The sequence below is a fragment of the Xenopus laevis genome, chromosome 5L (genome assembly GCF_017654675.1).
Source record: "Xenopus laevis strain J_2021 chromosome 5L, Xenopus_laevis_v10.1, whole genome shotgun sequence".
Classification (NCBI taxonomy): Eukaryota; Metazoa; Chordata; class Amphibia; order Anura; family Pipidae; genus Xenopus; species Xenopus laevis.
Window position 1 is genome coordinate 103,250,693 of NC_054379.1, and position 27,122 is coordinate 103,277,814.

Genomic DNA, 27,122 nt, shown 5'->3' on the forward strand with positions numbered 1-27,122 from the left:
TAAAATAATGTGAAGTTGAAAACACAATTCAAAATGAATGTCTCTCTGGGTGTTTTTCAACATAAATCTAGGTTCATTTTATTACCCTTGGAATTCGGAATATGCACACTCCATTCTGCAAATCAGGTTGGTCCTCAGGCTCAACGGGAACCTCATCTTTGTACCACTTAAACACTGTTTCCTTCTTGACATTTGCTACCTATAAATATAAAAAATACATATATGTTCAGTGTAAAAGTTCCCAATATTAGCAGTTACATTATACTTGCACATAACAACACTAACAGCAATACAGCATAGTACTCTAGGCAGCATGTGGCTCAATAAACAGAAGTCTAAGATGGACACGTTATAATATACTTTTTTTCTTCTATGAAAAACTCAACTGATAAAATAATAGCTTTAGTTTTAATTCCCATACGTTTCATGCAATATGCAGAACAATGTCTTCTTATAGTAAATTACAATCTGATTGCTTAGTTGTGCTTCTGACCCTGCACTGTGTTCTTATCTGTGACTAACGACACCATTGTTAACCATGGTTAATGTCCATCAAAATGTAATCTTTAGGGCATCATTATTTGTAAATGTAGCATGCAAGCTGAGACTTAATGCATATTTTGCACAATGAATAGGTTTAGAGCATCAGTCCGATATCAAGGTAGATGCAATGTACACTGAGCTAAGGTATGCCTGGGGAAGCATTCTGTATTCCATCTCATTAAAATTAGAATATTGATCTTCCAGTACAACACTGGAACAGCTACTGCCATGTTTCTTGATTTCATTTAAACCTTGAAGTAAACTTGTAGTTACCTTATAAACTGCAATAGCAGCAGCAAAATCGAATTGGAAGAAATATGACACATACAATAGCACTAGTGGAATAAAGGGGTTTTCTGAGAGGCTTATTTATCAAACTGTGTAAAATGCAAATATACTGTACATCGCCACCTGATCCCCAGGTATTGCTGTTTAAAAAGCAGCATATTTATCAAGCTGTGTATTAATTGATGTTGTAAAATATTCCCACATACAATACAATGAAAAATAGATATAAACATTTTTTACTGCAGGGGTTTCCTTGCCTCCTGAATCTTTCCCATCGACATGAATGGGACCCATAAAATAATTGCAAAATAAAATAAATTCAGCACTGTGTGGCATAAAAATATACACCTTTATAAACACGCCATTTATTTTGCTCTGCTTTTTACATTTTCTAGCATGAATAAAGTTGGAATATAAAAATGTCCTGTTTTAAGATCTACAAATCACCTGTGTTTCAAGAACAAGTGAATCAGATTTGAAATAACTTTTAAAAAGCCACTAAGGGGGTTATTTTCTAAATCTTGAATTTATCTGGTTAGGCTTTTTTGGAGCAAAAACTTGAATTTTTCGTGAAAAAAACCCCTTAAATCCTTTGAGATTTATTATACCCCAATGCTGGAAAAAAGCCCAAATCCGAAAATCCGCCGTCTCAGACCTGTCAATGGGAGAGGCACCTATCCCAATTTGAATATATCATGGTTTGCACTGGGTTTAGTTGATAATCAGAAAATTTCTGATTCAGGAAAAAAGTCAGAAAAAACCGAACAATTTCAGTTTTTTTTAATAAAATAATAAGATAAATTCAGAGTTTAGTAAATAACCCCCTCAGTGTCAGTATTAGTTACATAGTTAAGTTGGGTTGAAAAAAGACCAAATTCCATCAAGTTCAACCCCTCAAAATGAATCCCAGCATCCATAAACACACTCACGCCACCCCCTTCATGTATGTATGTATTTATGTAACTTTATTTGTAAAGCGCTGTTAAGGAGCCGCAGCTCTGTACAGTGCATAAAAGTAAATATATATAAAAGTATATATGGGGAAGACAAATCACATAATAAATATATATACAGAATCATATCAGGACAAAGAGCTTAAGTGCTATGTGGTAAGAGACATAGTGGGAAGGAGGTCCCTGCCCCATAGAGCTTACAGTCTTAGTGGATGGGAGGCTAACATACGGGTACAAATTGGAGATAAAAAAGTGCACAAGGTAAGGCATAGTCAGTAGGCACATTACTAGGCTAATGTTCTAGTGCTCTTGAAGAGATTGAGAGAGGGTTCCTTACGGAGGAATTCAGGGATGGAATCCATACACTCACATAAACTATATATACCAATATCTATATTCAATGTAGATTTTAGTATCACTGTGACCTTGGAAAATATGCTTGCCCAAGAAATCATCCAAACACCTCTTAAAAGCATTAACTGAATCAGCCATCACAACATCACTCGGCAGTGTATTCCACAACCTCACTGTCCTGACTGTAAAGAACCACCTACACTGCTTCAAATAAAAGTTCTTTTCTTCTAGTCTGAAGGAGAGGCCTCTAGCCCATTGATCCTTTTTATGGCAAAAAAGATTCCCCACTCTCTGTCTATAATGCTCTCTAATGTACTTGTAATTTGACTTCTAAATGGTAACAAATCAGCTATAACAAATCCCACCGAGTAAATTGAATGAAAGTACTGACCTTGCACACCAGCAATACTTCACATTCCTCGGAAATTTCCCAGTATAAATATTCCAGAAAATGTGGACCTATGGGTAAGAAAATATGTGTTATTCTTTTCATCAAATGCAACTAAAATCCCGGGCCAGAAATAGGTGTGACACCTAAACATAGTTGACTTAAAAAAATAAAGATGTGTGGGAAACAAAATTAGGGCACTATGTAAGTCAGTCAGAGTAATGCTCTTATAAAAGTTACATAGGTGATACATTTCATTGTTGACTCATTCATCTCATAAACTTCGTAGCTGTTAGTAGATTACAGTTCAAGCAGAGCGGCTATAAGGGGAGTAGTTCTTTGTGGATTACTAAGTATAATGTATAATTGCAGTGGTATTAGGTGTCCTGTTTTCTGTATAAAATCACTAGTCAGCAGCATTTTGCTTATATGGTTAAAAAACTACTGATGGACACATTGATAGTGCTGTTTAGTATAGATATAATTGGAAAGGTTGCAAATAGTGATGGGCGAATTTATTCGCCATGCGCGAATTCGCGGCGAATTTGCGCGATTCGCGCTGAGCGAATAAATTCGCGAAACGCCCGCGAAAATTCGCGGTAAAAATTCGCCGGCGTCAAAAAAATTTTTTTCGAAAAAAAGTCGCCAGCGTCAAAAACGGGCGCCGGCGTCGGAAAAACGGGCGCCGGCGTCAAAAACGGGCGCCGGCGTCAAAAACGAGACGCCGGCGCCGTTTCGCGAATTTTTCGCCGTTTCGCGAATTTCGCGCGAAATTCGCGAATTTTTCGGCGAAGCGAAACGGCGCAAATTCGCCCATCACTAGTTGCAAATTACTAATGTATCCAAGAAAGATAAATTTTATCTAAATATATGATTTATAGCATAAAATAGTCATGAACCTGTTGTTCCTGCTGTTTTTCCAACATTTAGCCTTGCTACTGCCTGTAGGCAGGTGCAGTCAGTAATTTGAGTTTGATGCTGGCACCTCTGGCACCTCAGTGGATGGGTTAGCCATACACAGCACTAATAAGCCAAGGGACACTAGTAACATAAATAATTTATTAAACAAAATACGCCGAGATGCCAAATCTAGTCTGAATCGATAAGTGGCTGAAAGCTTATGTTGTACTTTCAATTAATTTAGAAAATATCATCTCTGGTAACCTATGCAGATACTATAATAATAACCTTTAGAGTGTCTTTTCGCAGCTGTGGGTCTGCCTTCAATTCTGTCCAGTGAAAATGTCAGCACTCCTTTTCTTTTTAAATGCTATAGTATATGGTAGGGCCTGAAGCAATTGGCAAGGGATAGGTTTTGTACAGCTCTTGCTAAGGCACCATGGCAAAATTACTTTTTCTTGTGGCTTTTAGAATCATCACTCTCTTGTACATCTGCACTGAAAATCCCAATATGAAGATGTACAGGAAAGCACTTTTTTCAGCAAATAGCAAGTTATTATTGCTGATACATAAGAGGATGTCTTCCTAAGAACAGGTTCAGGAATTTTCATAGCATTGCATCAGGATGATCAATTTATTTAAAGGATAATTGTGAAGTCTAAGACTGATTATATTCCATAAAGTCATTTGAAACGTATCTTAATATTAATATAAGTGGGGTGTGTGCCTCATCAAACACTGGTATCAGGGCTATTAGGATAATGTTACACTTCAACAAAATGAATAGGCTCAGTTCGCTCACTTTACTTGCAAGTGCAATGGCGTGTGTTTAAATTCCATTTTAAATGATAAATTCCTCTAATAACCAAAGAAGGAATGCATTGGGATACTTTGTTTAGGATTTACATCTGTTTAAAGTTTGTGAAACACAAGTACTATCATCAGAACAAAACTGGATGAATCAAACTTCCACTTATTGTGCTTTACAATCATCATCTGATGTAGATTTAATTGCATGGTGGACAGTACTAAGTAATTAGTGAGGCACATTCCGAGTGTTTTAGAAGGCAATTGTATGTGTACAGTTAACTTTGAGGCATTTTCTTTACCTTGTTTTCTAATATATTCTTTCCTTTGGAACTCAGCTTCGGCCAGCAGTGCTTTGAACGCTATTAAGAGAAAAAAAAGAACAAATAAATTGTTACAAAGAAAATTTACTTTGCATATAGTCTAACAAGCAGTAGCTCCCACTGGGCCCTTTATAGTTTTAAACCCCCAACAGTCACTGAGTCTTTTGTTTTTAATGTTATTTCCCTAACTAGGAATCTTATTGCTTACAGTATATTATACTAAGTAAATGTTCTACAACTTAATACAATTGTGTGTTTTAGATCTTCTTGATTAAAAATATATTTTTTGCACTCATTTATATCGTGTTATAAGATATTTATTGTGCCAAACCTTTTTTTAATCTTGTTTTATCATTTCTATCAGTCGCAGTCTAGGGGGACTGAAAACCTTATTAAAACATGAAGAACAAACAGCCAAAAGAAGAAAATATAGTTATCGTGCTGAGGAATTAGCATCATCTAGAAAAGGGCACATCTTTCAATTCAATTATCACTTACCATCGCCAATAAGAACTAATGAAGACTGGTTCTTTGCTTTTCCATCTTGAATCTGTACAGTATAAGTGCCCTCATTTTCAACTGTAAACCTATCCATCACCATCTCAATGACACCAGTGGATTTATCAAATTTAATCCTGTGGTTCTATAAAGCAAAATGACTTGATTTAAATGTTCATCCGTTTTACAGTATGTTGACTATGTTGTCACATGAGATTACTGTATTGGATAGCATAGACAGTTCAAGTGATTTATAGAAAACACTATTCAACTATGTTAGGTTTAGGGAAGACACTGTTATTCCTTATACAATTCATAAGGCCATTAGCTACAGTATTCAGGTTATATATACGAAACTACAGCTATACCTAGGGGGGTTATTTATCAAGGTCCGAATTTATCTCAATATCGGCTGCTACAAAGTCTGATCTAACCCTCAGGTTTTTAATTTATTATTAAATTTTCCCGAAAATTACATTTGCGGGAAAAGCTCAGATTTTCACAATTTTTTTCGTGAATTTTCCCCAAAAACTCCGAAAACATTGTGAAATTGCCTGAAACCCCTGACACAACCAAAAATCAATGGGACAGTTCCCATTGACTTTTATGCAACCTCAACAGGTTCGAGATGCCGTGTTTTAATATTTGGGCTTTTTTAATAAATTCTGAAAAATTAGTGATTTTTTTTAAGCCTATTATAACACAAAATATCACACATTTTTCGGATCTCATGGAATTTCGGGTATTCCTAGCTTAGTAAATAACCCCCCTAATATTTTTTGGGATTTTTTTTGTAGGGATGCACCAAACCCAGGATTTGGTTCGGGATTCAGCCAAGATTCGGCCTTTTTCAGCAGGATTCAGATTAGGCTGCGAAGTGCCTGCCCAAACCAAATCCAAAAAATCATGTGACTTTTCGACACACAAATATGGAATTCATTTTTTTTCTTTTCTCTTTCTTTGGGTTTGGATTCGGTTCGGTATTCAACCACATTTTTCATAAAGGATTCAGGATTTGGCTGAATCCTTAGTGGATTCGGTGCATCCCTAGTTTTTCATCTTTCCTATTAAATACTTTACAAATAATTTTATTGTGCAACAATAGGATGCTGGGTATTTTCCACATAGGTCATTGACTGCCAGGAACAGCACTTCTTCTTCTGAATGTTTATGTGCTATGAATGACTGTGATTTGTATTATGGGAGTTTCATATATAATTATTTTTCTATTGTGTCATGTGAAAGGTAATGCATGGGTCATTAGCAAATCACAATACAGCCTTGGCAGAATGTACTATCTCAGTCAGGAAAGTACACATTAATAAGGTTTTGTTTCCAAAACAAGCTGCCATATCTAAATTTGGAATCCCATATATGCAGTTTAGTTTGGGAGAAAAACAACACATGCTATCTGTATACGTAATTTTTATTTTTTTTAATTTCATATGTAAGCTGTTACCATTTAAAGAGGTACATACCTCACTGTCTTTAACTTCCATGTCATTCACAACAAATCTATAATTTGTTTCAGCAGACAAACTTGGAGCTTCAATCCAGAAACGGACCTTGCCTCTTTCTAATATCTCATATGTTAATTCCGTCTTCAGAGGTATAGCTATAACAAAAAAAAGTTGTTGTTTATTAATCCTTTCATTAATTTCTAACTTTTTTATTTTTAAGTTTTGCAAATAATACATACAACAAATGTAAAAGTAAAAATATAAACATCCCAAAAGTGTTTATTGTATGGTTTATGTGATATGATGTGGATACTAAAGTCATTTTAGGTATTTATTTAGCTATGGTATTTAAGATCACTTAAATTTATAACAAAAACCACAGCAATCTAAAGGGCAAAATCATACCTGGCTGTTTCCCTCATACATTCCCTATAAAATTCAAGTTTTTCAGACAATTTGTAATGAAAGAAAATCTCTAAGGAGGTCATTTATCATAGATCAAGTTTTGTATACCTCGAATGAACTTTCAACTCGAATGGTATATTTTTTCCACAAGTCAAAATCTTTTGTGGTAAAACTTGATCAAACTTGTGCACTTTTGCTCTCCAATTTGTGCCTGAATGTTATCCACCCACTTAGGGACCCATTTATTAGCAATTGAATTTAGATTTTTTTTTTTTCAAGAATATCTAGAAAATTAATGGTTTTTCCATTTTTTAAGAGCTCTAAAAAGTGTAAAAACCATTAAACTCTCTAATACAAAACATTGCCAGGTATAAGTTGTCAAGGTAAAAAAAGGGGGGTTGTGGGTGCACTCCTAAGGCTAAATTATAATATGTTTAAGTACAATGGAAGTGCTACTCACCTGGCCAATTAATCAATGCACACTCCCATGTCCCCTGTCTAAGTAATTTAATAAATATCCAAGTGCATGCATTTAAAAAAACAGGGTTTTGTGTTTCAAAGTTATAATCATAAAGTTGATAAGCCACCTCCATTGTACTTAAGCGTATTATATTTTAGCCTTAGAATTGCACCCACAACCCCCCTTTTTTGTATATCTTGTCATGGTCCCATAGAAGTCAGTGGGAGTTGCACTGATCCTATTGGGCTAGTTAAAATCAATTCAGACTTTTAGAGGTTTTCAGATTTTTTTCACTAGGAATAGTCTGAAAAAATTCAAATTTTTAGAGGTTATCGAGGTATTCATATTTTTTAGCGCAACCTTCAGCGTAATTCTCAGTGAGTTTCGTTATGGAGGCTTAGTTATTAAAAGGTCGGATTTTAGTGGTTTTCGAGGTTTTTAAAATCCCAACTAAACTCACAAACAATGAAACCACAATTGTTATCAAATTTATCAAAAGTTCCAATTAAAAAAAGTATGAACGAAAAAAAAATCGTCGAATGATCCAAAAAAATACAAATACCGTGAAAACCTCTAAAATTCAAGTTTTTCTGACAATTTGTAGTGAAAGAAAATCTGAAAATCTCTAAGGAGGTAATTTATCAAAGGTCAAGTTTTGTATACCTCGAATGAACGTGCAACTGGAATGGTATATTTAAGAAAAAAACTAGAATGGAAAAAACATATTCTGTATGTTCAAGTTCTGAAATCTTGAATCAATTAAGTTTTCAGCAGGAAAAAACTTGAGTTGCTCGAATTTTTCAAGTTTTTCGCCATGCAGGCTATTAACATCTTCAAATGGTTCAAGGGACCATGACAGGTTTCAGATGGTGTATTTTTGAATTCAAGCTATTTCCATAGGATCAGCACATTTTCCACTGACTTCTATAACATTTACTTAGCAAAGTTTGGTATTAAAGGATTTTGTGATTTTTTTCACTTAATAAATATCGAATTTTTGCATATTTGAACTTTTTAATAAATAAGCGTTCATTATATTTGAAGTATTAAAACCTTTTGCATTACACAAATCAGAATCTTAATTAATAAGCCCATTAGTATTTTTTCACAGTGCACCTAGCTAAATAAGAAAATCACCAACCACTCTGCATCTCAGTTAAAAATGAAATACTGAGCACTCATTTCAATTTTCCGGAGCTATGCTCCATTTTCTTTCCAGGCATACAATGTGAATGGAACACAGTGATGACCCTACCTTAATCATTGTGAACCCTTGTTATTTGACCCCATGTCTCTCTAAACCTACCTCCAGGCTTAGATTTGTTTATACGTGGTATTATATTAAATCTGAGACATCCAGCAGTTTCTTTTTTTGTCTTTTTCTAACTTTACCTGTCAAAGAATGACATACATCCTAGCAGCATAGGGAAGCATTAAGCATTATACTTACTGGGATTTCTGATTTCGTGGCTTAGAGCCATCAGGCGTTCAATTTCTGAAGAAATAAAGACAGAAATAGAATTTCTGAGCATTTGCCATATTTTTCTACAAACCCCTAGACACAGCATATATTTAAGAAAGAAACATTTTCTGCAATGGCCTAGCTGCTGTACTTGTATGGTAAAGTCATTAATACTCACAAATACAAGTTTTATATCCTATTAGCATGCACACCTAGAAGGCAGTAGCTTATTAAATTAATCTTTATACACCTAAAATACATTTTCTTTAATTAAAAGTATTGTTATTCCTTTATAAGCATTTCTCTTTTATTATCCTTGAAAAAACATTTTATTTCTCTAAACTCTGCTTCCTCCTAAAAGTATCCAAAGTATGCTCCATCCTTCATATCAAGTCCCATGATTTCCTAATAAAAAAACAGTAATTTCCCTTGTGGTGAATTTTGTGTTTGTGTCATGCTGGTGAAAAATGAAATATTCTTACCCTCTGAATTCATAACAAAGCTTGATGAAATGCCGTCTGTATCGCTAACTGAAACTGAGTAGGTTCCCATGTCATCTTTGTCTGGGGTTTTAAAGTATAATCTGGATCTAAACACAAAAAATAGATGGAGAAGTATAAGTAATTCACAATATTCATTGTTATACATGTTTTTTTAAAACCAAAAAAAAGTTTGTTTATGCAGATTGCTATTTAGTACAAGCTCCAATTAACTAAGCCAGTATTTTTAACCTTTTATTTAGGGGACAATTCATTATGCACCTCATGTTATGCACTATTTTATTCTATAATAACATGTTTTACCTCGCTAAAATTTTGTAATGCACAGGCCTCCATTTTAGGTCCCAACCCAAAGTTTACAAATCCCTGTCTAAGCCATTTCCCATCTGGCAATCTGTTTTATATCTATATTTGCTCTCCATGATGTACAACTCTAGGCAGGGTTACTGGAATACCTTAATGTTATTTCTATACTGGACTATATCTACAAAGTTGAATGTAGCTGTGGGGGCTTTATTTGTACAATATCACTGTAGAATCTATCAGTTGATCTACTTAGAAGTAGGCACCAGCTCCAGCACTAGCTGTTGCAGATGAGAATGGGGTGGTCTTCTAGCTGGCCATGTGACAACTAAAAAAAGATTAAAAGAAATCAAAGATGAGAAACAAGATTTATGTGTCAAGCAAATAGTATTATAAGAGCTATTTGTCCTCTTAGTTATCTCAGTTGTTAAATACAAATAAAGCCAGAGTGAAGGTCCGATATGATATCATTCCAATCCTTGCTCCATTTACAAGTGACTATTGATTTTGATGTGGGCACATTGAGAGGCCCATTTATCAAAGGTCAGACTTCAAACTCATGTGTTTTTTTTAACTCTAATAAATTTGAATATACTCAACATTTGATTGGGAATATATTTAAGAAACAAATCAAATATCTAAAACTCAAACAAATATTACTGATCTGAAAACTCAAATTGAATTAGATTCAAATTCAACTATACGCAAATCGAGTTTTTTCTCCAAAACTCTGTTCTGTTTGAAATATGATATATGAAAAGGCATTTATAAATCCGGCAGCCATACTAAAAAGAGGAAATAGGATATATACAATAGTAAAAATAGTTTTTTTTCCATTAGTCTTTACTGTACTTCTACCTTGTGCATTTAAATGGAGCCCATTGAATTCTAAACTAACTGGCCCATAGCTGTCCCTATTTTTTTAAAAAGATCATTCAACCTCCTTTAATATCTACTATCTTGTGCAGGATTTAATTACTGTAAAACCTTGTAGAATTGCCCTGCCATGTTTGACTCATAACATCTTTTATATGCACTGTTTACAGTTCATTGAATATACACTGATCCTTAATATTTTATATATGCCCTCGATAACCTTATCAAGAAAAGTATATCCTTTCTCCGTTACAATTTAAATGAGACCAGAATTTTTGGAAAGCATCGATTAGGAACAAGCTTTCTTAATATTATTTAGTAAGACCCTTCATTTTGGGGGTTATTCACGAAACCTTTTTTTGGTCAAGGTTTTTTGGGCAAAAACTCAAATTTTAGAGGAAAAAAACAATTTTTTATTAATTGATTTTCTTTTTTATTAATTGATTTTCTTTTTTATTTATTATACCCCAAAGCTGCTAAAAGTTTGAATCGGAAAATCCGCCATCTCAAATGTGTTGAGGTCATGAAGAAGGCAATGGCAGATGTCCCTTTGACAATTTGAAGTTTTTGTGATCTGCACTATGTCCGATAGCCCAAAAAAATCGTGTGATTGTATAAAATTGTATAATTCGAGATTTCAAGTTATTTTATTGATAAACAGGATAAAATCGTGGATGGGAGTTTTGACAAGCTTTGTTTAACAAAAAGATGAGTAAAGATCCCCCCCACGTGTTAAAATTTATACACAAGCCCTTTCTGAAGTCTGCTCCCTAAAAGACAGCTTGCTTCCTATAGACTGATAGAACATGGTCATAGACAGAGGCTGATATATGCTAGGAATATAAAGGTCACTTGACCCTCACATTTTCCAGCAGATTTTCACTTAGTTTATGAGAATACCTATGTTCGCATAAAATCATGGTATCTCTGTGCAGGCTATCTGAAAGGCCATGGAGTTGTCTTTAATATGGTCTTTAACTGTAAATGGATAGTGCCATTTACAGCTCTGTTCAATTGGTCAAACTGCCATAGATGTCTACACCCCGTGGATTATCAAGCCATGCCCCGCCCCCCCCCCCCCCGGTATTTTTGTAGTGGGATTATAAATACATTGTGAGCACTGTAGAGGAAAATAAGAAGCTTTTGGCATTTGCAGTGGGAATATGATTGCTTAGGCAAGGCTAGAATTGTAAGATATTCCAGAAGTTTTTTAACAGAACATTTGGAGAAATTAAGATAATAAAAACCTCTTAGCCAAACTAAAAATGAAAGATATAGGATCTCTTATCTGAAAATCCTATATCCTGACCTGAAAAGCTCCACATTATGGAAAGACCATCTGCCAGAATCCATTTAAAGAAGCACTTCCAACGTTTATCACAAGAAGCAAAAAACCTACTAAGGGGGGCCCTAAAATTCTAAAGTGTGAAAAAAAAATGTCACAATTCCCCTGTTTCCCCGGTATAGTGTACATTTGGCCACCACAAAATTATCTATCACTAGGGGGTTATTTACTAAAACTTAAGTTTATCATATTTTTTTTTTATTAAAACAAAGTTGACTTAACTCCCATCCATTAATTGAACTCATTTATCAATAATTCTTCTCCAAAAAGTCAGTGCGTAAAAAAGGTTGCAACAAAACAAGCGTCAATCGAATCATACGACTTTTTCAAATTGATGCTCTGAAACTCCGCTTCATCGAATTTTCGCCATTTCCTTCTACATGACCTCGACAGGTTTGAGATGGAGTATTTTCAAATTCGGATTTCAGCAGTTTTGGGGTATAATAAATCTCTAAACAATTGAGGGCTTTTTTTCTCTAAAAATTCACATTTTTCCCTTTATAAACTCGACCAGAACAATTTGAGTTTTAATAAATTGGCCCTTACATGTAAGTTATGCGCCGAATATAGGTAAAGCTCTTTCCCACCCACTTGTAAATTGAGAAAAAATGAATCTGCATAATTATTGAAGTTACATAGGCAGAGCATTGGCATTATTTCACATGCTTTCCATTTTGACTTAATTTAATTGCTGCTAAAAATATCACATTCTGCCTGGACTTTACAACTGATCAATGCAATGTGCAAATAAAGGGCTTGTCTGTACAGCACTTTGTACCTTATTTAAAGTATTGATGCTAGACACTATTTTAACACAGTAATATAAACTGCAAAACTGGCATAATTTGCTTACAAAATGTATGATTAATTTCAAAGATTATTAAAGAAAATTAGTGTTACGAGACAATATTGACAAAACATTTGTTTTCTTATTTTTCAGTCAATATGGTAATATGCTCTGTGTTATTTAAATATAGCAGTTTCTGTTTTCTCTGGGGTGGATTTAGGCCCCCCTTAAAAACCTCAGATTCAAAAGAAGTAATTGCATGTTGTTCACTCCAAGCAAAGATAATAGATCATTCAGAAACATACTTTTCTCCAATGCTTTCAACTTTGAATTTGGCTTCATCGTCAATCTCTTCATAAGATTTGCACCATTTAAACTGAGATGCTTCTGTCATTTCAGAGCAGCTGTAATCAAGATAAATGCTGCCTTCTTCATCCACACCTGCAGTGATCTCCTTCACTCCTATCATTTAAAAGATAAAATTAGCTAATGTTGAAAAACTGCAGATTGTTTGTTTTCTTTCCTGTTCTTTCCCCTCAGTTTTTCCTTAGTGAGGCCACAGAAGTTCCCATTTAAAAAAAGATGGAGGAGGCCTTTTACAGCGTAGCGGAAATCTCCATGAAGATAATATTACCAGACACAAGAGAGCTATCAAACTGCTCAGCACTAGATGTTCAAGCAAGCTGTGAATTGTCCCCAGCATGCAGTTTCAACATCAATATTTTACTCTATATTCTCCTTACTGTACATTGAAGCTCCTATTATAGATTTAATTGGAAGAAATAACTGAATATTCATGATGTGAATGATATTACAGTTTTACAGAGGACCTTTTTTTTTGTCCAGTTTACGCTTTTCTAACAAGAACTTGCCAGGAGCAATAAAACATTTTTCAGCATCTGTTATATCTTTTCAAGAACTAATGTCAGAATTGGCAGCTAATACTGACTGAGTACCAATATCTTAATCAGAATCTGTCATCTAGCGATTAAAAGTGTCTGGATGTTAATGTCTAATAGCTTCTATTAATAATTTAATTGTATAGCCACACATTATTAGATATGATGAGCTATACCCACCAATTATTATTGATTATCAGAAATGACAGTTGCAAATACCATATTATTTATTATTCATATTATTGAAAAATATGGAATATGGAAATATTAAGGTTTAGCTGACATGATATCTGCTAATAACATGTGTATTACTGTTTATGGAGTCAGATGGAACTAAAAAGAAATGAAAAATGATGAAGGCACTTCATCCTGTTCTTTATAACTATTACCTTCAATGTATGCTTCCTATCAGCATTTTATAATGCTGCATCAACTCTGTTCATGCAACGGTTGTCACCAAACTTCTTACAATTAAAAACAGGTATCAAGGAACACTGCCTCGTGTAACTTTATCACATTAGTCACGATGTTATGAAATTCTATCAGTCCATAGAAATAGAAATGTTCTCAGTGGTGTCAATCATTGCTTACAGAAGTTCACTTGCACAGGAAGATGAAAGGAAATGCACTTTTCAAGTGATAAGATCACACAGTTCAGTGACTGCATGACTGGATCAATGCCCATACTGTACAGATTGCACATGATACAGTTATATGACCTTTGGTCCTAATGATTGGATTACACAGCCTGTGGCATTAGGAGATAACTGGGGTTGAGGCATAGATGTCCCTTGGTGTAGAATACTGGCTTCTCCCATGTAAATCATTCATGTTTTTTTTTTTACTTACATACACAGGCATGATAGTGACTTACCACATACATATAAAAGAATAGAATGAGTTGTAAAAAGAAGTCTTGTAAATATATACTGTATGCTAAAAACAGCAGTTCCCAAAATGGGCTTAAGTCTTTGTTGCATAATCTACTAATAAATTGTAAAGCTAATAAATAAAAAATGCATATATTTACCTGCTCGTGCCTCTAACAGAACTGGTTCTGACACATCAGAGGCTTTACCAGTTCCTGAAGCATTCACAGCCAGGATATGGAAAACATATGTCTTTCCTTCTTCCAAACCGGTCGCCTTGGAATGACAAAGATATAGGACATATATGTTTTAGATTTGTTCTAGGTAAGATCAAAAAAACATACACAAGACCTACAGACCTGATTTTCCCCTTTTAGGGATAAAAGAAAAAGACAGCCTGCTACCTCCTATCATTTATTTATTTTTGAATAGGTTATTTTTTCAATAGTAAAAATAATTTCATTTCATCAGAAATGAACCTCATAGGTGCAGTTTGTCAATCAAAAACATGCATATAAATGAAACAATCTGCTACATATTTAATTTAGATCATCACTGCAAATGCCTAAGATTAGTTATATCCTTAAAAAATGGCTCCAAAAGTAAATGCGAAAAACTCTAAATAAGCAGTATAAATGGGGAGAGGGCCTGTATAGAAACATTTATTAAGAGTCAAATTTTTCTGTTTTTTTTTTTTTATTTTGTCTCAAAAATTTCATAAAAGAGAAAAAAAGTGCAACTTTTTTGGGATTTATTATGCAACAAAACTGCGACAAATCCAAATCTAAAAATACTCCAGCTAAAACCTGTAACACACAGTCAATGGCAGATGTCCCTTTTACAATTGTAAGATGTTTTTGCCTTCATGATCTTCGAGGGTTTAGGGCATTTTGCCAGTGGCTTTTGTGCGACAATCCCAAAAATTTGTGGTTTTTGAGCAACAATTCGAAAAAGTAGCACAATTTGAATTGTTGCATGAGTTTGTCGCAACGTTTGCCTCACATGCTTTTTCACTTTTTTAGTAAATTAAGGCAATTCATGGTTGGGAGTTTGGTTGAATTTTTTTCTTTAGAAAAATTAGAAAAAAAATAAGTTTTAATAAAAAACCTCCCAAGTCTCTGGCAACAGATCAGTTACACATTACCATATGTTTCAATGAGTTTCACCAGCTTAGAATTGGCAAATGAACTAGTAAATTGGCTAAACTATTTTTAAAAATTCTAAAGAATAGAAAGCCAGTGTATTAAAAGAACAATATTATTTAAAAACAAAAACACAGGGCAAGATTTCTCAAATATCAAACTGGGGACTCCAGTGATTTTCACAAGTCCTCTTAATTTTTATTTCCCCTTTGGTTCAGCTCTTACCTTTAGGTAGCGGTTTGCTGTTGCAGACTTATTTACACGTGTCCATTCCTCTGATTCTACTTCTCTGTATTCCACAAAATATCCAGAAACAGGACTCTTGCCTGAATAAATGGGTGCTTTCCAAAGTATAACCAGAGATGAATTCCTCACCTCACAGAATGTCAGATCATATGCAGGGCCTTAAAATATAAACAGATTGCTAATAAATTATTTTCTCCCACTCTGTGATCATATCAGTCAGGCCTAAGCTTGTTCTCCCTGTTCAGATATCATACCCACGCTGCCTTTCAATAAGCTTCCTTATACATACATTTCTAAAAACATCTTCAGTATTCTTCTCAACTGTTTCTGGAAACTAGGTCCAGTGAATTTTTTTATTATGAATTCCCTAAAAATGCAATCTATTTTGATAATACTTCAGTGGAAAAAAAACACAAATTCTACTTATTGGCTAGGGTATCCACAGAGCTCTTAGTTGTAAGGTCATGTATATTCCTGTTCCCATTTGCTTTGAGTGTTAAGTTGGTGCAGCTCGGTGACATCAACAAGCAGACAAATATTGCATGCCCACAAAACACCATTCCCGGTGGTTACTGACAGTGGTAAGAGCTCCTTTGCTGTTCTGTTCCTGCATTGACTCTTGCCTGCCTGACCTTGCCAGCCCTAACTTTTTGCTTCCATATTTGGCTTTGTGCTGCATTAACCCCATATTACTTCGTTGTGCCCGCTATTCATGTTGTGATTGTATGAACTGCCCGTTGATCTTGAAAAATATGAATTGTCTTTCCATATATACATATAAACATATTACATGAACAGAATGACATTGTACTAACTGTCTCTAGTGTCACTCTCACAGTGATAAGTAGAAGTAGCCCTTCTTGAAGTCAAAGTCTCTGCGTATCTGAGTCATAACACACCCTTGAATTATTTTACTCTCATTTTTTGGGGTGTCCATGTATGTGGGAATCGGGTTTAGATGGTCTGAAAGGGAATAAGGGATTTATCTATAAACAGTATATTAAAGGAATAAAATAAAGTGTTTTAAAGTAATAAAAATATAATACAGTGTTGCCCTGCTCTGGTAAAACTGCTGTGTTTGCATCAGAAACACTACAATTGCTTATATAAATAAGCTACTGTGTAGCCAAGGGGACAGCCATTCAAATGAGAAAAACTCAGGTTACACAGCAGATAGCAGATAAGCTCTGTAGAACATAATGGTGTTATCTATTATCCACTATTTATCCTGTGCCATATAGCATTTGCATCATTGCTACACAGCAGCTTGTTTATATGAACTATAGTAGTGTTTCTGAAGAAAACAGATGAGTTTTACCAGTGCAGAGCAACAGTATAGGATATTTTCATTACTTTAAAACACTTTGATTTTTTGGGTGTTACTGTTCCTTTAAGTAGCCCCATAATTGCTAGCAACTGGTTTGACCAGAATTTGGTTGCTCAGATAACGTAGTAGAAGCAAAGAAAGGCATGTGGGACTACATTGTGCCATTGCAACTCCAAAGGGGGAAGGCATATAGAGGGATCCTCTTTTCTCTCACTCCAACCAAGGTACAATGAGTATTTTAATTTACTGTTTTGCCCAATCATCAATTTGTATAAAGTCCCCATCCAAATAATGAGTATATATATTTACACTCTGCTCAAGTAAACTGCAATTTATAGTATTAATTCTAACTAAAGCTCAGCACAGGCCTGCACTGTACAATCTGAGGAAAGTCATTATTTAAAGGATTAAATAAAGTAAGTCAGTAGAATAGTTAATATCTACTTTCAATTACGGCATTACAGAAACAAAAGGAATGGAAGTAAAACATGTAATAATAAATGTATATTGTTACTCAATTAGTATTCCACACTGGTTTCATCTTCTCTTTATAAAACAGATTCTGGCTCTTACTGATAAAAACTGTGATCTTCATTTACAAATGTATACACAGCTCCCTCTCTGTGTCAAAGACTGCAACTACCACATTGGTTAACTTTATTAAGCTTTCACACTGTACAGGGTTTATAAAATAAGATAAACTAAACAGGGACATGTTGACATTTCCAATGATCAATAAAAATTGGATCTTTATCAATATTTCCAAGTATTATTTACAATTTCCTACTACAGTATATACACTTTTATTTATATTTTAAGGACCATTTTACCTGGCTCTGGCATTGTCCATGCCTCGCACTTAAAGTGCTCACTTGGATCAGATGGAAGACCAAGGCCTGCAAGGTTGCTTGCTGCAATTTTATATTCATAGAAAGCACCCTCTACAAGGTCCTCAACCTATAGGAAGCAATACCAACAATCTGTGTAAGTACATTATTGCATTTTTTAAAGAAGTACACATTTATTTATATTGAATCTGATCTATTTCCATTTATCCTATGTATTACAGTAACTTGGCATGGCACTTCAGTCCCCTATTTACAGCCCTAGCTTCAAGTGAAGTAATTAGAAACACAATCCAGAGAACCAGAGGACAGAACTGCAACCTGAGGGATCCTAGGAGCAGCAAGGGACTGCTAGAAAGATAGGAGGACCTAAGATGAAACTAGATGTAGTTCCAAAAGAGAGCAGAAAGAACCAGACGCTATAAAGAGACAGGGAATAATGTTCTCTTCTTGAGCTTTGCCAGAAGAAGAGATGTGGAGCTCCAATGATACACATAAGGACTTATCAATGGCCAACCATTTGCCAAGATGCCCAGGAAGTTAGCAACACGGCTCCTTAGAGTGCCAGTACCAGAAAACTGTCCCATTAGAATGCCCCAGTGAGTAAGCCATTAGTAGATGATCATTGTAGGAACTATAAGTCAACTGGCAGGTGCAGTCCTGATACGACTTTGACCTTGTGCAAATGTTATTCTGTTGTAATAGATGGCCATTTATTTGTTATTTTTCTTTCTAAAGCTTATATTGGTGTGTTAGTATATTTATTTCTAGTGAAACAATCTAAGGTCCAAACAGGTTTCTAAACCCATGGTCCCATAATTGATAAAGTATGACAGTTTTACAAGCCCACTATTTATTACCATTCTAAAATATATATATTTTTTTCAAATAGTTTTTAAAGTTAGCATTTAGCAGTGTGTATGTTGAAACCAAGAAAGTACATAAACAGCAGAATCCTGCATTGAAATCTATTTTTAAAAAGGGCAAACCGGTTTTTCATATTTAATTTGACATTGGGCTAGACATATTGTTAGTTTTGCAGGTGCCCCAGTCATGTGACTTCTGCTCTGATAAACGTCAGTCACTCTTTACTGTTGCACTGCAAGTTTGAGTGATATCAAACCCCTCCCTTTTCCCCAGAAGCCTATCAACAGAACAATGTGAAGGTAACAAGTAGTGATGGGAGAATCTGTCCCATTTTGGTTCGGCAAAAATTTGACACAAGCGACAATTTTTATACATGCAACTCTTTTGTCCAAATGCATTAAAGTCAATGGGCATCCAAATAATATTGACAAGCAACAATTTTGATGAGCAACAATTTTTTTTTTTGCAGCAAATTGTTCACACCCAATTTTTGCGGCAGTTTAAAAAAAAAACAATTTGCAGTAGACGAAATCCAGAAATTTGCTGCAATCCATGCCTGCCGAATAAATTCGCCCATTACTAGTAGCAAAAAATGCTCCCCTGCCCCACATAGTGGTAGATATGAGAACAGCAATCAATAGTTAAAATCCAAGTCCAATTAACCCAATTCATGACTCCTTCAGTTACATTGAGTAGGAGAAACAATAGCTTATCTGAAAGCAGTTCCATAATGATGTGCTAGCTCTTCTGAATGCACAGGATCAGGTAAAATGACTTGAGATGGCTGCATATTACAGATAAAAAATACATTTATTGGTTCAATAGTAATATTTTATATAGTAGAATGAATTACTTGCAAAGTACACAGTGTAATTTAGTAATAAAAACGATATCATAAAAATCATGACAGAATCCCTTTAACTCTTTGTTCTTTCTTAGTGGCAGTTGTTGCCATGTAATAAATCTCCTTTGATATTATAGACAGGTGTCTGTCTCTTTGGTAATTAATAGAATGAGAATACTTTCCTTTAGCAACAGTTTATGTTAACCATCTTGTTGCATGACATTGACACGTATATGATAATGAGATATTCATACTTAATCATAGCTTGTAACAGCTACAAGGAACTAGTATATTGAATTTATTGTATGTCATCATGGAAGTATGTGACAATGTTACATTGAAAGCCCTGATATTGTGTGCTCTAGAAAACAGAGTAAAGTATACATTATATATGGACCTTGTACACATTTGGTCAGCTTTCTGTAAAAATATATACAATGAGGATGTATAGAATGATTCATGCAGCTGTCTTTATTCTTTATTCTTATATAACCCTCCTTAGTTTATGCAGCTCAGGACTGACAATGTATTTATTTTCCTTCTCTGAGGACTTTGGCACAAAACCCAGTGTTTCTGTTCCCAAAACAAGTGTTGAACGCTAATCATACACAGGGCTACTAATCAGGGAAAATTGGTCACACATGCCAACTTTTGCAATAAAGCAAACCGACTAATAAGAGGTGCATTTTAAAACTCCCAATTATAATGTAATGCAAAGCTGATTTTTTGAGTCTGATATTTAAATATAAAGACATGTCAGATATTAAGGTATTTTATAATGTTTTAAACATATTTACACACTAAAAATAATATTGCTTTTTAATTGGGATTGGAATCCCAGACCTTGACAGGATATGATAAAATGCTATGTAATTTTGTCTATACTTTTTATGTCTGCAAAATAAATCACAAATTATAGCCATTTATACTAATTGCAAAACACTAAATGCTCGATGGAAAATTTAATGTTTGGAAATAAAATATTCTCTAATATACTTTCAAAAGCAAGCACTCTGCCCCAATAATCTTCTTAGGGAGAGAAGCCTATTAAATGGTTATCATAATGCATGTGTTTTATTCACTAGAGTGATGTTAAAAATATACTCTTACAACACATAACATTTCCAATATAAATTCAGAATTTAAATACACATTGTAGAATAAGTCATCTAGTTGACTTAACAAAAAAAATTAATGCAAAATTGCAATGCACATTATTTCATGTACATTCTATATGGTTCTGTGCATGTATCTGCACATCGATGCTGCAGTAATAAAAAAAGAATTGCAACAAAATTAGCCAATGATACTGTATGTCCTGTATATGATTCTAAGGTTCATGGCTATATCGCATTGTCATTTCCCATTTTGTAATTCTAATTATAAAAAGTTGTTTGCTAAAATAGTTGCTGGTAGACTTCCACAGAAGGAACTGTAGCACTGAAGAAGGGCTTTATTGTGCACAGAATAAGGTAGAGTCATTTTACAATAAATCAAACTGTATTCTTTATTGCAGTTCTGTGTTACACCAACAGTAAACTGAAGCTACTGCACATGGCGGCCTTGAGCTCTGCTGCGCTATGCTGCAAGTATAGGTCAGTGTTGCTGGATGGGACCATTATTCTAGTAGAACAATATGTGGGGAGAAAGCAGGGACTGGGGCCAGTGGAGGGCGGCCATTGAGGGCTCTTAGCTGTATTTGGGTTTAGTTCTCCTTTAAAGAAGCATGAATATGTACTTATGTATTAAAATATCTTAATATAAAAAGCATGCACAAATAAAAATGCAGACCAAACCCGAATAAGAATACGAAAACCTCAAAATGCTTATTTTTAGTCTGTTTACAAGCAAAAACATTTTTAAAAACTCTAAAACCTCAAAGTAACTAAATGTTTTAAAATTGTTAAGGATAGCACTGATTGACTTCTACATGGAATTGTGAAAAAAAATATGGCTAATAAATCAGGCATTCAATCTTTTTTTTTTTTTTAAATCTTGGTTTTTTTTTTGGTTTAATTTTTCCATAAATTTTTGCACAGTTTCTTGTTTTTAATTTTTTGATTTTTTTATAATTTCAAAAAACAAGGGATAATAATGTGTGTTTGAACAACTTTTGTTTTTTGTTTTGCTATTTATGACACTACTGCTAAGTTGTTGCGCATGCTTTAACAATTCTGGTTGTTATGTAACAGGCTATGCTTGGTCACAAGTGTGTGAATGTGCCTGTTAGGAAATGAGTATTTGCCTTATCGGGCACAAAATGTGTATGATTGTTTCTTAATAAATACATTACTGGTGATGGGTATTATATGAGGCTCTTAAATGTTGTATAAAGCTTGTGAATCTTTACCCTTCAATTGGAGTCATTCATTTATCAGCCTCATTAAAATTTCACTTGACTGCTTTATATTGACTATTTTTTTATAAAGTATTCCTTTCTGGGACTGTTCAAACACTAAAAACAGGTTGGTTTGCAATTGAGCTCTTTTCCCTTGTATCCTATCTTCGACTAGCCCTGTAGAGATTGCTATGGTGTGCCTTTAGAGAGATTCTAAGACTTTGTTCATCCACCTTGCTAGATGTTCCCTGGAAGAAGGACCTTACCAAGGCCAAAGCTTACGTTTTGACCCACAAGTGAGAACTTTGTACATAGTGTTTCCTTTCAAGAACTAAAGCTCTATATACATAATCTATTGTTTCCTGAGAGAGTAATAAAACATATTCTGAATGAGGTTATGTAATACAACAATCTCTCTCAATGACCTTTGGCCCTGACATTTAAAAATCACTGAGGTGTTCCATGACCACACAGTAGGCCAAGAGCTTTTAGAAAAGACATGGCAGTCCAAGGTGACTTTAAAATTGGCATTAGTAAGAACTATTTATAACTAATGACACTACAGTGTATTATGCACTTTTTATAAGCATATAACATGTTATTATTGCACGATAGTTCATTTGACTTTGTGCAATTAAATTGTGCAAGTGAATTTAGAACCATGTTCAACAACACAAAATGTTGGTCACCATTGTAAACTCTGTCTCATCAATTAAAGAAATTGTTCAGTACAAAAATAAAAACAGGTTCAATAGATAGGCTGTGCAAAACAAAAATGTTTTCAATATGGTTAATTAGACAAAAATGTAATCTGTAAAGGCTGGAGTAACGGGATATCTAATATAACAGCCAGAACCCAACTTCTCTTGGTTTCCACTGATTGGTTACCAGGCAGTAACCAATCAGTGACTTTAGGGGGGGCACATGGGTCATAAAGGTTTGCTTTTGAATCTCACCTGCATGTTGAGGCTCAAAAGCAAACTTACTGAACATTTATGTACCATGTGCCCCCCCCTTAAAGTCGCTGACTAACTCAGAGTTAGAGAGCTGAAAAGCAGTGTTCTGTTCTGTTATATAAGACATCCGCTTACCCAGTTTTTATTCTTACACTGAACTTTTCCTTTAAGAAATGTATCTTTTACAATCATTTTGCTAGTAACACATATTTGACTGTAATAAATATGAGTTGTGTATGGAACCGATTAAAATACTTTAAAAACAGGAGCATTATAGATGGGACTGATTTTATCTATGATTTTATCTATGCTGCAAACTTCATTTTTACAGACCTGGCTATCATCAAGCGCCGTTCAATTACTCTTTTTTATTTATTATCAATATCAATTTGGTTGCCTATCATTATATAAAAGAATGACCTTAATCAGACCTTGTGTGACATGGACAGATGAATCTGTGGACTTCCAAAATGCATGCAGCTGAATATTTCACTTGACAAGATTGATAAGCCAGCCTGTTGCAGAGACTACGTACAACCTTTTGATTCCTCTTACTGAGTGAATATTCTTTTGTGCCACATTCATTTTCTATTAGCATGATGCCAATGCTTGTCTAGTGTAAATACTATATATGTTACAGGCTTTCATGAGGCACAGACATATTGTTTGATAAATGTTTGTGTTTCATATACAATACTGGATGAATTATAACTTCCCAAACACACATATCAACAAGAAATGTATAAAGTAGATGATTGTAATAATTCTTGAAACTAAATAAAACGAAAAAGATTAAGGCTTCCAAAACCAATTTGAACAGTGAAGAGTTGTTCAGCTGATGAAGATTCATCACTGAGAGAGAGAGAGATGGCCCTAAAGTAATTGTGTGAGAGTACTATTATATCTGCTTTGTCCAAATTACTTGCAGATGTAATTTGTTTTATGAGTATGTGATGCTATATTACCTCATTGAGTTCTGACAGATTGATGGCTGCTGAAATCTACCAGGTACTGAATGCCTGCTATATGAACTCTTAATAAATCAGCCTGTCATCCAATGCAAAAAAAGTGTACAACAACTGTTATATCCCATATATTGGTGCATACATTCTAATACTTTACTAAAAAAAAATCCTTATTGAATTTGTGTGTGGGGTAGGATGGTTTCTTCTGAACAAATCATATGTAGCAATGAACATGCTGCTAAGGCAATGGAACATGGGGGCGTTTGTCACTCACTGTAAAAATATGCTAACGCTGGCAACAAGTCTCCCAAAAAAAGGCATCACCTTTGCTAACCTTAGAATTGCTGCAGGTAAATTGTAATCTTATTTGGCTTGACCACAGGAAAATTAATTATTTTAATTAATGTTATTTACTTGTGGGGATTCTAATGTTAGTAAAGGGAATGGCAATATTGGACTATTTGTTGCCTGTGGCAGCAAAGATTTAACAGCAAATATCCCCATGTGCCATCATGCTACATAATTAGGCCTAATATCCAGATGATGGATCTTTCTGCAATGTAGGACACCATGCCTTAAAGCGATAGTGACAATTCTTAGGTTTTAGCATAATTGAATTCTTCATCAAAATATGCCGCTATGTCCTTTAGACCATTTTCCTCAATGTGACCTCTTTCTATGTAAATTGGACATAGGTCAATTCTCCTTTAAGAAAGTTCCGGACTCTAACACGTTCTTATGGTCCCCTGGGGCTTGTCAATCGGAGCTTGCAAGGCCAGAAGTTAAATGCTTGACTGACAGCAATAATCTGGCAGCACAGTTAAATGGTGTTGTCAGGCTTATACCAAGTAGTTGCACAGGGTCAGGGTTTACAGCCTCCTTATTACAGTGCTGATGCTTCCTTTCATGTTCAGGAATGTACAATAACAATCCTCCGCTCCTCCACCCCACACTGCAAAACTCCTCTTCTGCACCGCTCTGTGCTGCTCCTTTTTTTAATGGTGCTTTTAACTTATTTTGCCTTACTTGATTATGGGGCCGATTCACTAACTTCGAGTGAAGGATTCAAAGGTAAAAAACTTTTTTTTGGGCTACTTCGACCATCGAATGGGCTACTTCGACCTTCGACTGCGACTACGACTTTGAATCGAAGGATTCGTAGTAAAAATTGTTCGACTATTCGACCATTCGATAGTCGAAGTACTATCTCTTTAAAAAAAACTTCGACCCCCTAGTTCACCATCTAAAAGCTACCGAAGTCAATGTTAGCCTATGGGGAAGGTCCCCATAGGCTTGCCTAACTTTTTTTGATCGAAGGATATTCCTTCGATCATTGGATTAAAATCCTTCGAAATGTTCGATTCGAAGGATTTTATCGTTCGATCGAAGGAATCTGCGCTAAATCCTTCGACTTCGATATTTGAAGTCGAAGGATTTTAATTCCTAGTCGAATATCGAGGGTTAATTAACCCTCGATATTCGACCCTTAGTGAATCGTCCTCTATGTGTGGTCCTTGTCCTTGTCCTTGCCTCCAGCACAATAATAAGGATCTGTGCCCAGACTACTTCCAAGATTAACCTTTTAACCCCCAGAACTGGAGTCGATCTTGCAGGAAAAGTCAAGTAGGCAGAAAAGGGGCATCCATAAATAACCTAGTAAGAGGGAATTAGTTAAAACCACCATCTGAAAAAACAAACAAACCTGAGCAGTGTGGAATAGGAGATTTTCAGAAAGAGGAGGCTTTTATTTTTTGCAAGAATGGGTGTGAGATAATGAGGCTGAAAGCAGTTGTACTCGCCCCCTACAGGAAGTAGTATCCTTCTCCATATGATGAAGTGGAGGTTTTTTTTTTAAAAAACAATATATTTTACCAATTTTGTGGGTTTACATGAGTAATTTTGCGATAAATAGTTATTAGTGCCATCAAAGTAGAGATCTATGAAAAAAACTAGGGTGTCACTCACTATCACCTTAAGACAGGGATCCCCAACCTTTTGAACCCATGAGCAACATTCAGACGTAAAAGGAGTGGGGAGCAACACTAGCATGAAAAATGTTCTTGGGGTGCCAAATAAGTGCTGTGATTGGCCATTTAGTAGCCCCTATGAGGAACCTACATTGAGGCTCTGTTTGGGAGTGCACCTGGTTTTTATACAACCAAAACTTGTCTCCAAGCCTGGAATTAAAAAATAAGCTCCTGCTTTGAGGCCACTGGGAGCAACATCCAAGGGGTTGGAGAGCAACATGTTGCTCACGAGCTACTGGTTGGGGATCATTGCCTTAAGACATACATTTTGCATTAAAAAAACAATAGGATTATTACTTGTATTTATGTACATAAGGGCAACTAATAACTGACATACAGACAAGCCAATACAAGGTTGACAATGTATAGAGATGGGAATAATTAAAAGAAAAGGTATAACAAATATGTTACTGTATCGGGAGGTTTCTGTTGGTAAATTATTACTGTTGGTAGACATGCATCTTCAACGTGAAAGAGCAAGATTCATGAATATTTATTTTAAAAATGTCATGTTTTTGCAGAGCTTAAGCCTTAAGTCTCACGTTATATAAAATCCATTTAGAGACAATCCATGACGGATAACCAGTTAGATTGGATTGAAGCAGCCTTAATTTGCACAGGTATGTCTCAAGGTAATGTTCTTCTATGCTTTCTTTTAGGATAACTTTACAGTAGAGACTTAGGGATTTATTTATGAAAATTGCAATCACAGTAGGAAATAATCATAGGTTTTCTTAGCCAGATATTTTTACCACATACTGTATGTCAGGCTAGATGAATTCAGTAGTGCTACATACTGAAGATGCAGGAGATGGACCGTGGAATACCACAAACTTCACCAACATGTGCAGGTCTTCCTTGTGCTCAAAAGCACTGAATTCTGTACCTTGCACTGGATTTTTAATTTGGCAAACAGTGCAGAACACAAATACAACACAGTAAGTGCTAGACACAAACGCTAGACTGTGATTTTGCATAAAATGGACCCTCAGGTGTGAAGTTTTAAAGATTAAATTTTTTGGTCATGACAGTTCTGTGGGGATTGCAACACTCCACAATGCCTGCATGGCAGAAGGACAGGTAGATGAAGATGGGTGGAATAGGTATAAACATAAAATGGGTAGCTGGGCTGGGGCCCAGCCAGA

General features: G+C 35.0%; 1 protein-coding gene across 4 annotated transcripts in view; it reads right to left on the reverse strand.

Moving 5' to 3' along the window:
* myom2.L (myomesin 2 L homeolog) overlaps positions 1–27,122 on the reverse strand; it is a 135,707-nt gene that overhangs the window by 53,858 nt on the left and 54,727 nt on the right. For all 4 annotated transcript variants that reach the window (XM_041563196.1, XM_018263530.2, XM_018263529.2 and 1 more), the window contains 11 exons: positions 17,966–18,092; positions 15,788–15,966; positions 14,582–14,696; positions 12,958–13,114; positions 9,324–9,430; positions 8,830–8,874; positions 6,533–6,669; positions 5,055–5,199; positions 4,536–4,595; positions 2,530–2,597; positions 86–199 (listed from right to left, as the gene is read on the reverse strand). In XM_041563196.1, coding sequence (XP_041419130.1) covers positions 86–199; positions 2,530–2,597; positions 4,536–4,595; positions 5,055–5,199; positions 6,533–6,669; positions 8,830–8,874; positions 9,324–9,430; positions 12,958–13,114; positions 14,582–14,696; positions 15,788–15,966; positions 17,966–18,092 — 1,254 coding nt within the window. The remainder of the gene's footprint in view (positions 1–85; positions 200–2,529; positions 2,598–4,535; positions 4,596–5,054; positions 5,200–6,532; positions 6,670–8,829; positions 8,875–9,323; positions 9,431–12,957; positions 13,115–14,581; positions 14,697–15,787; positions 15,967–17,965; positions 18,093–27,122) is intronic.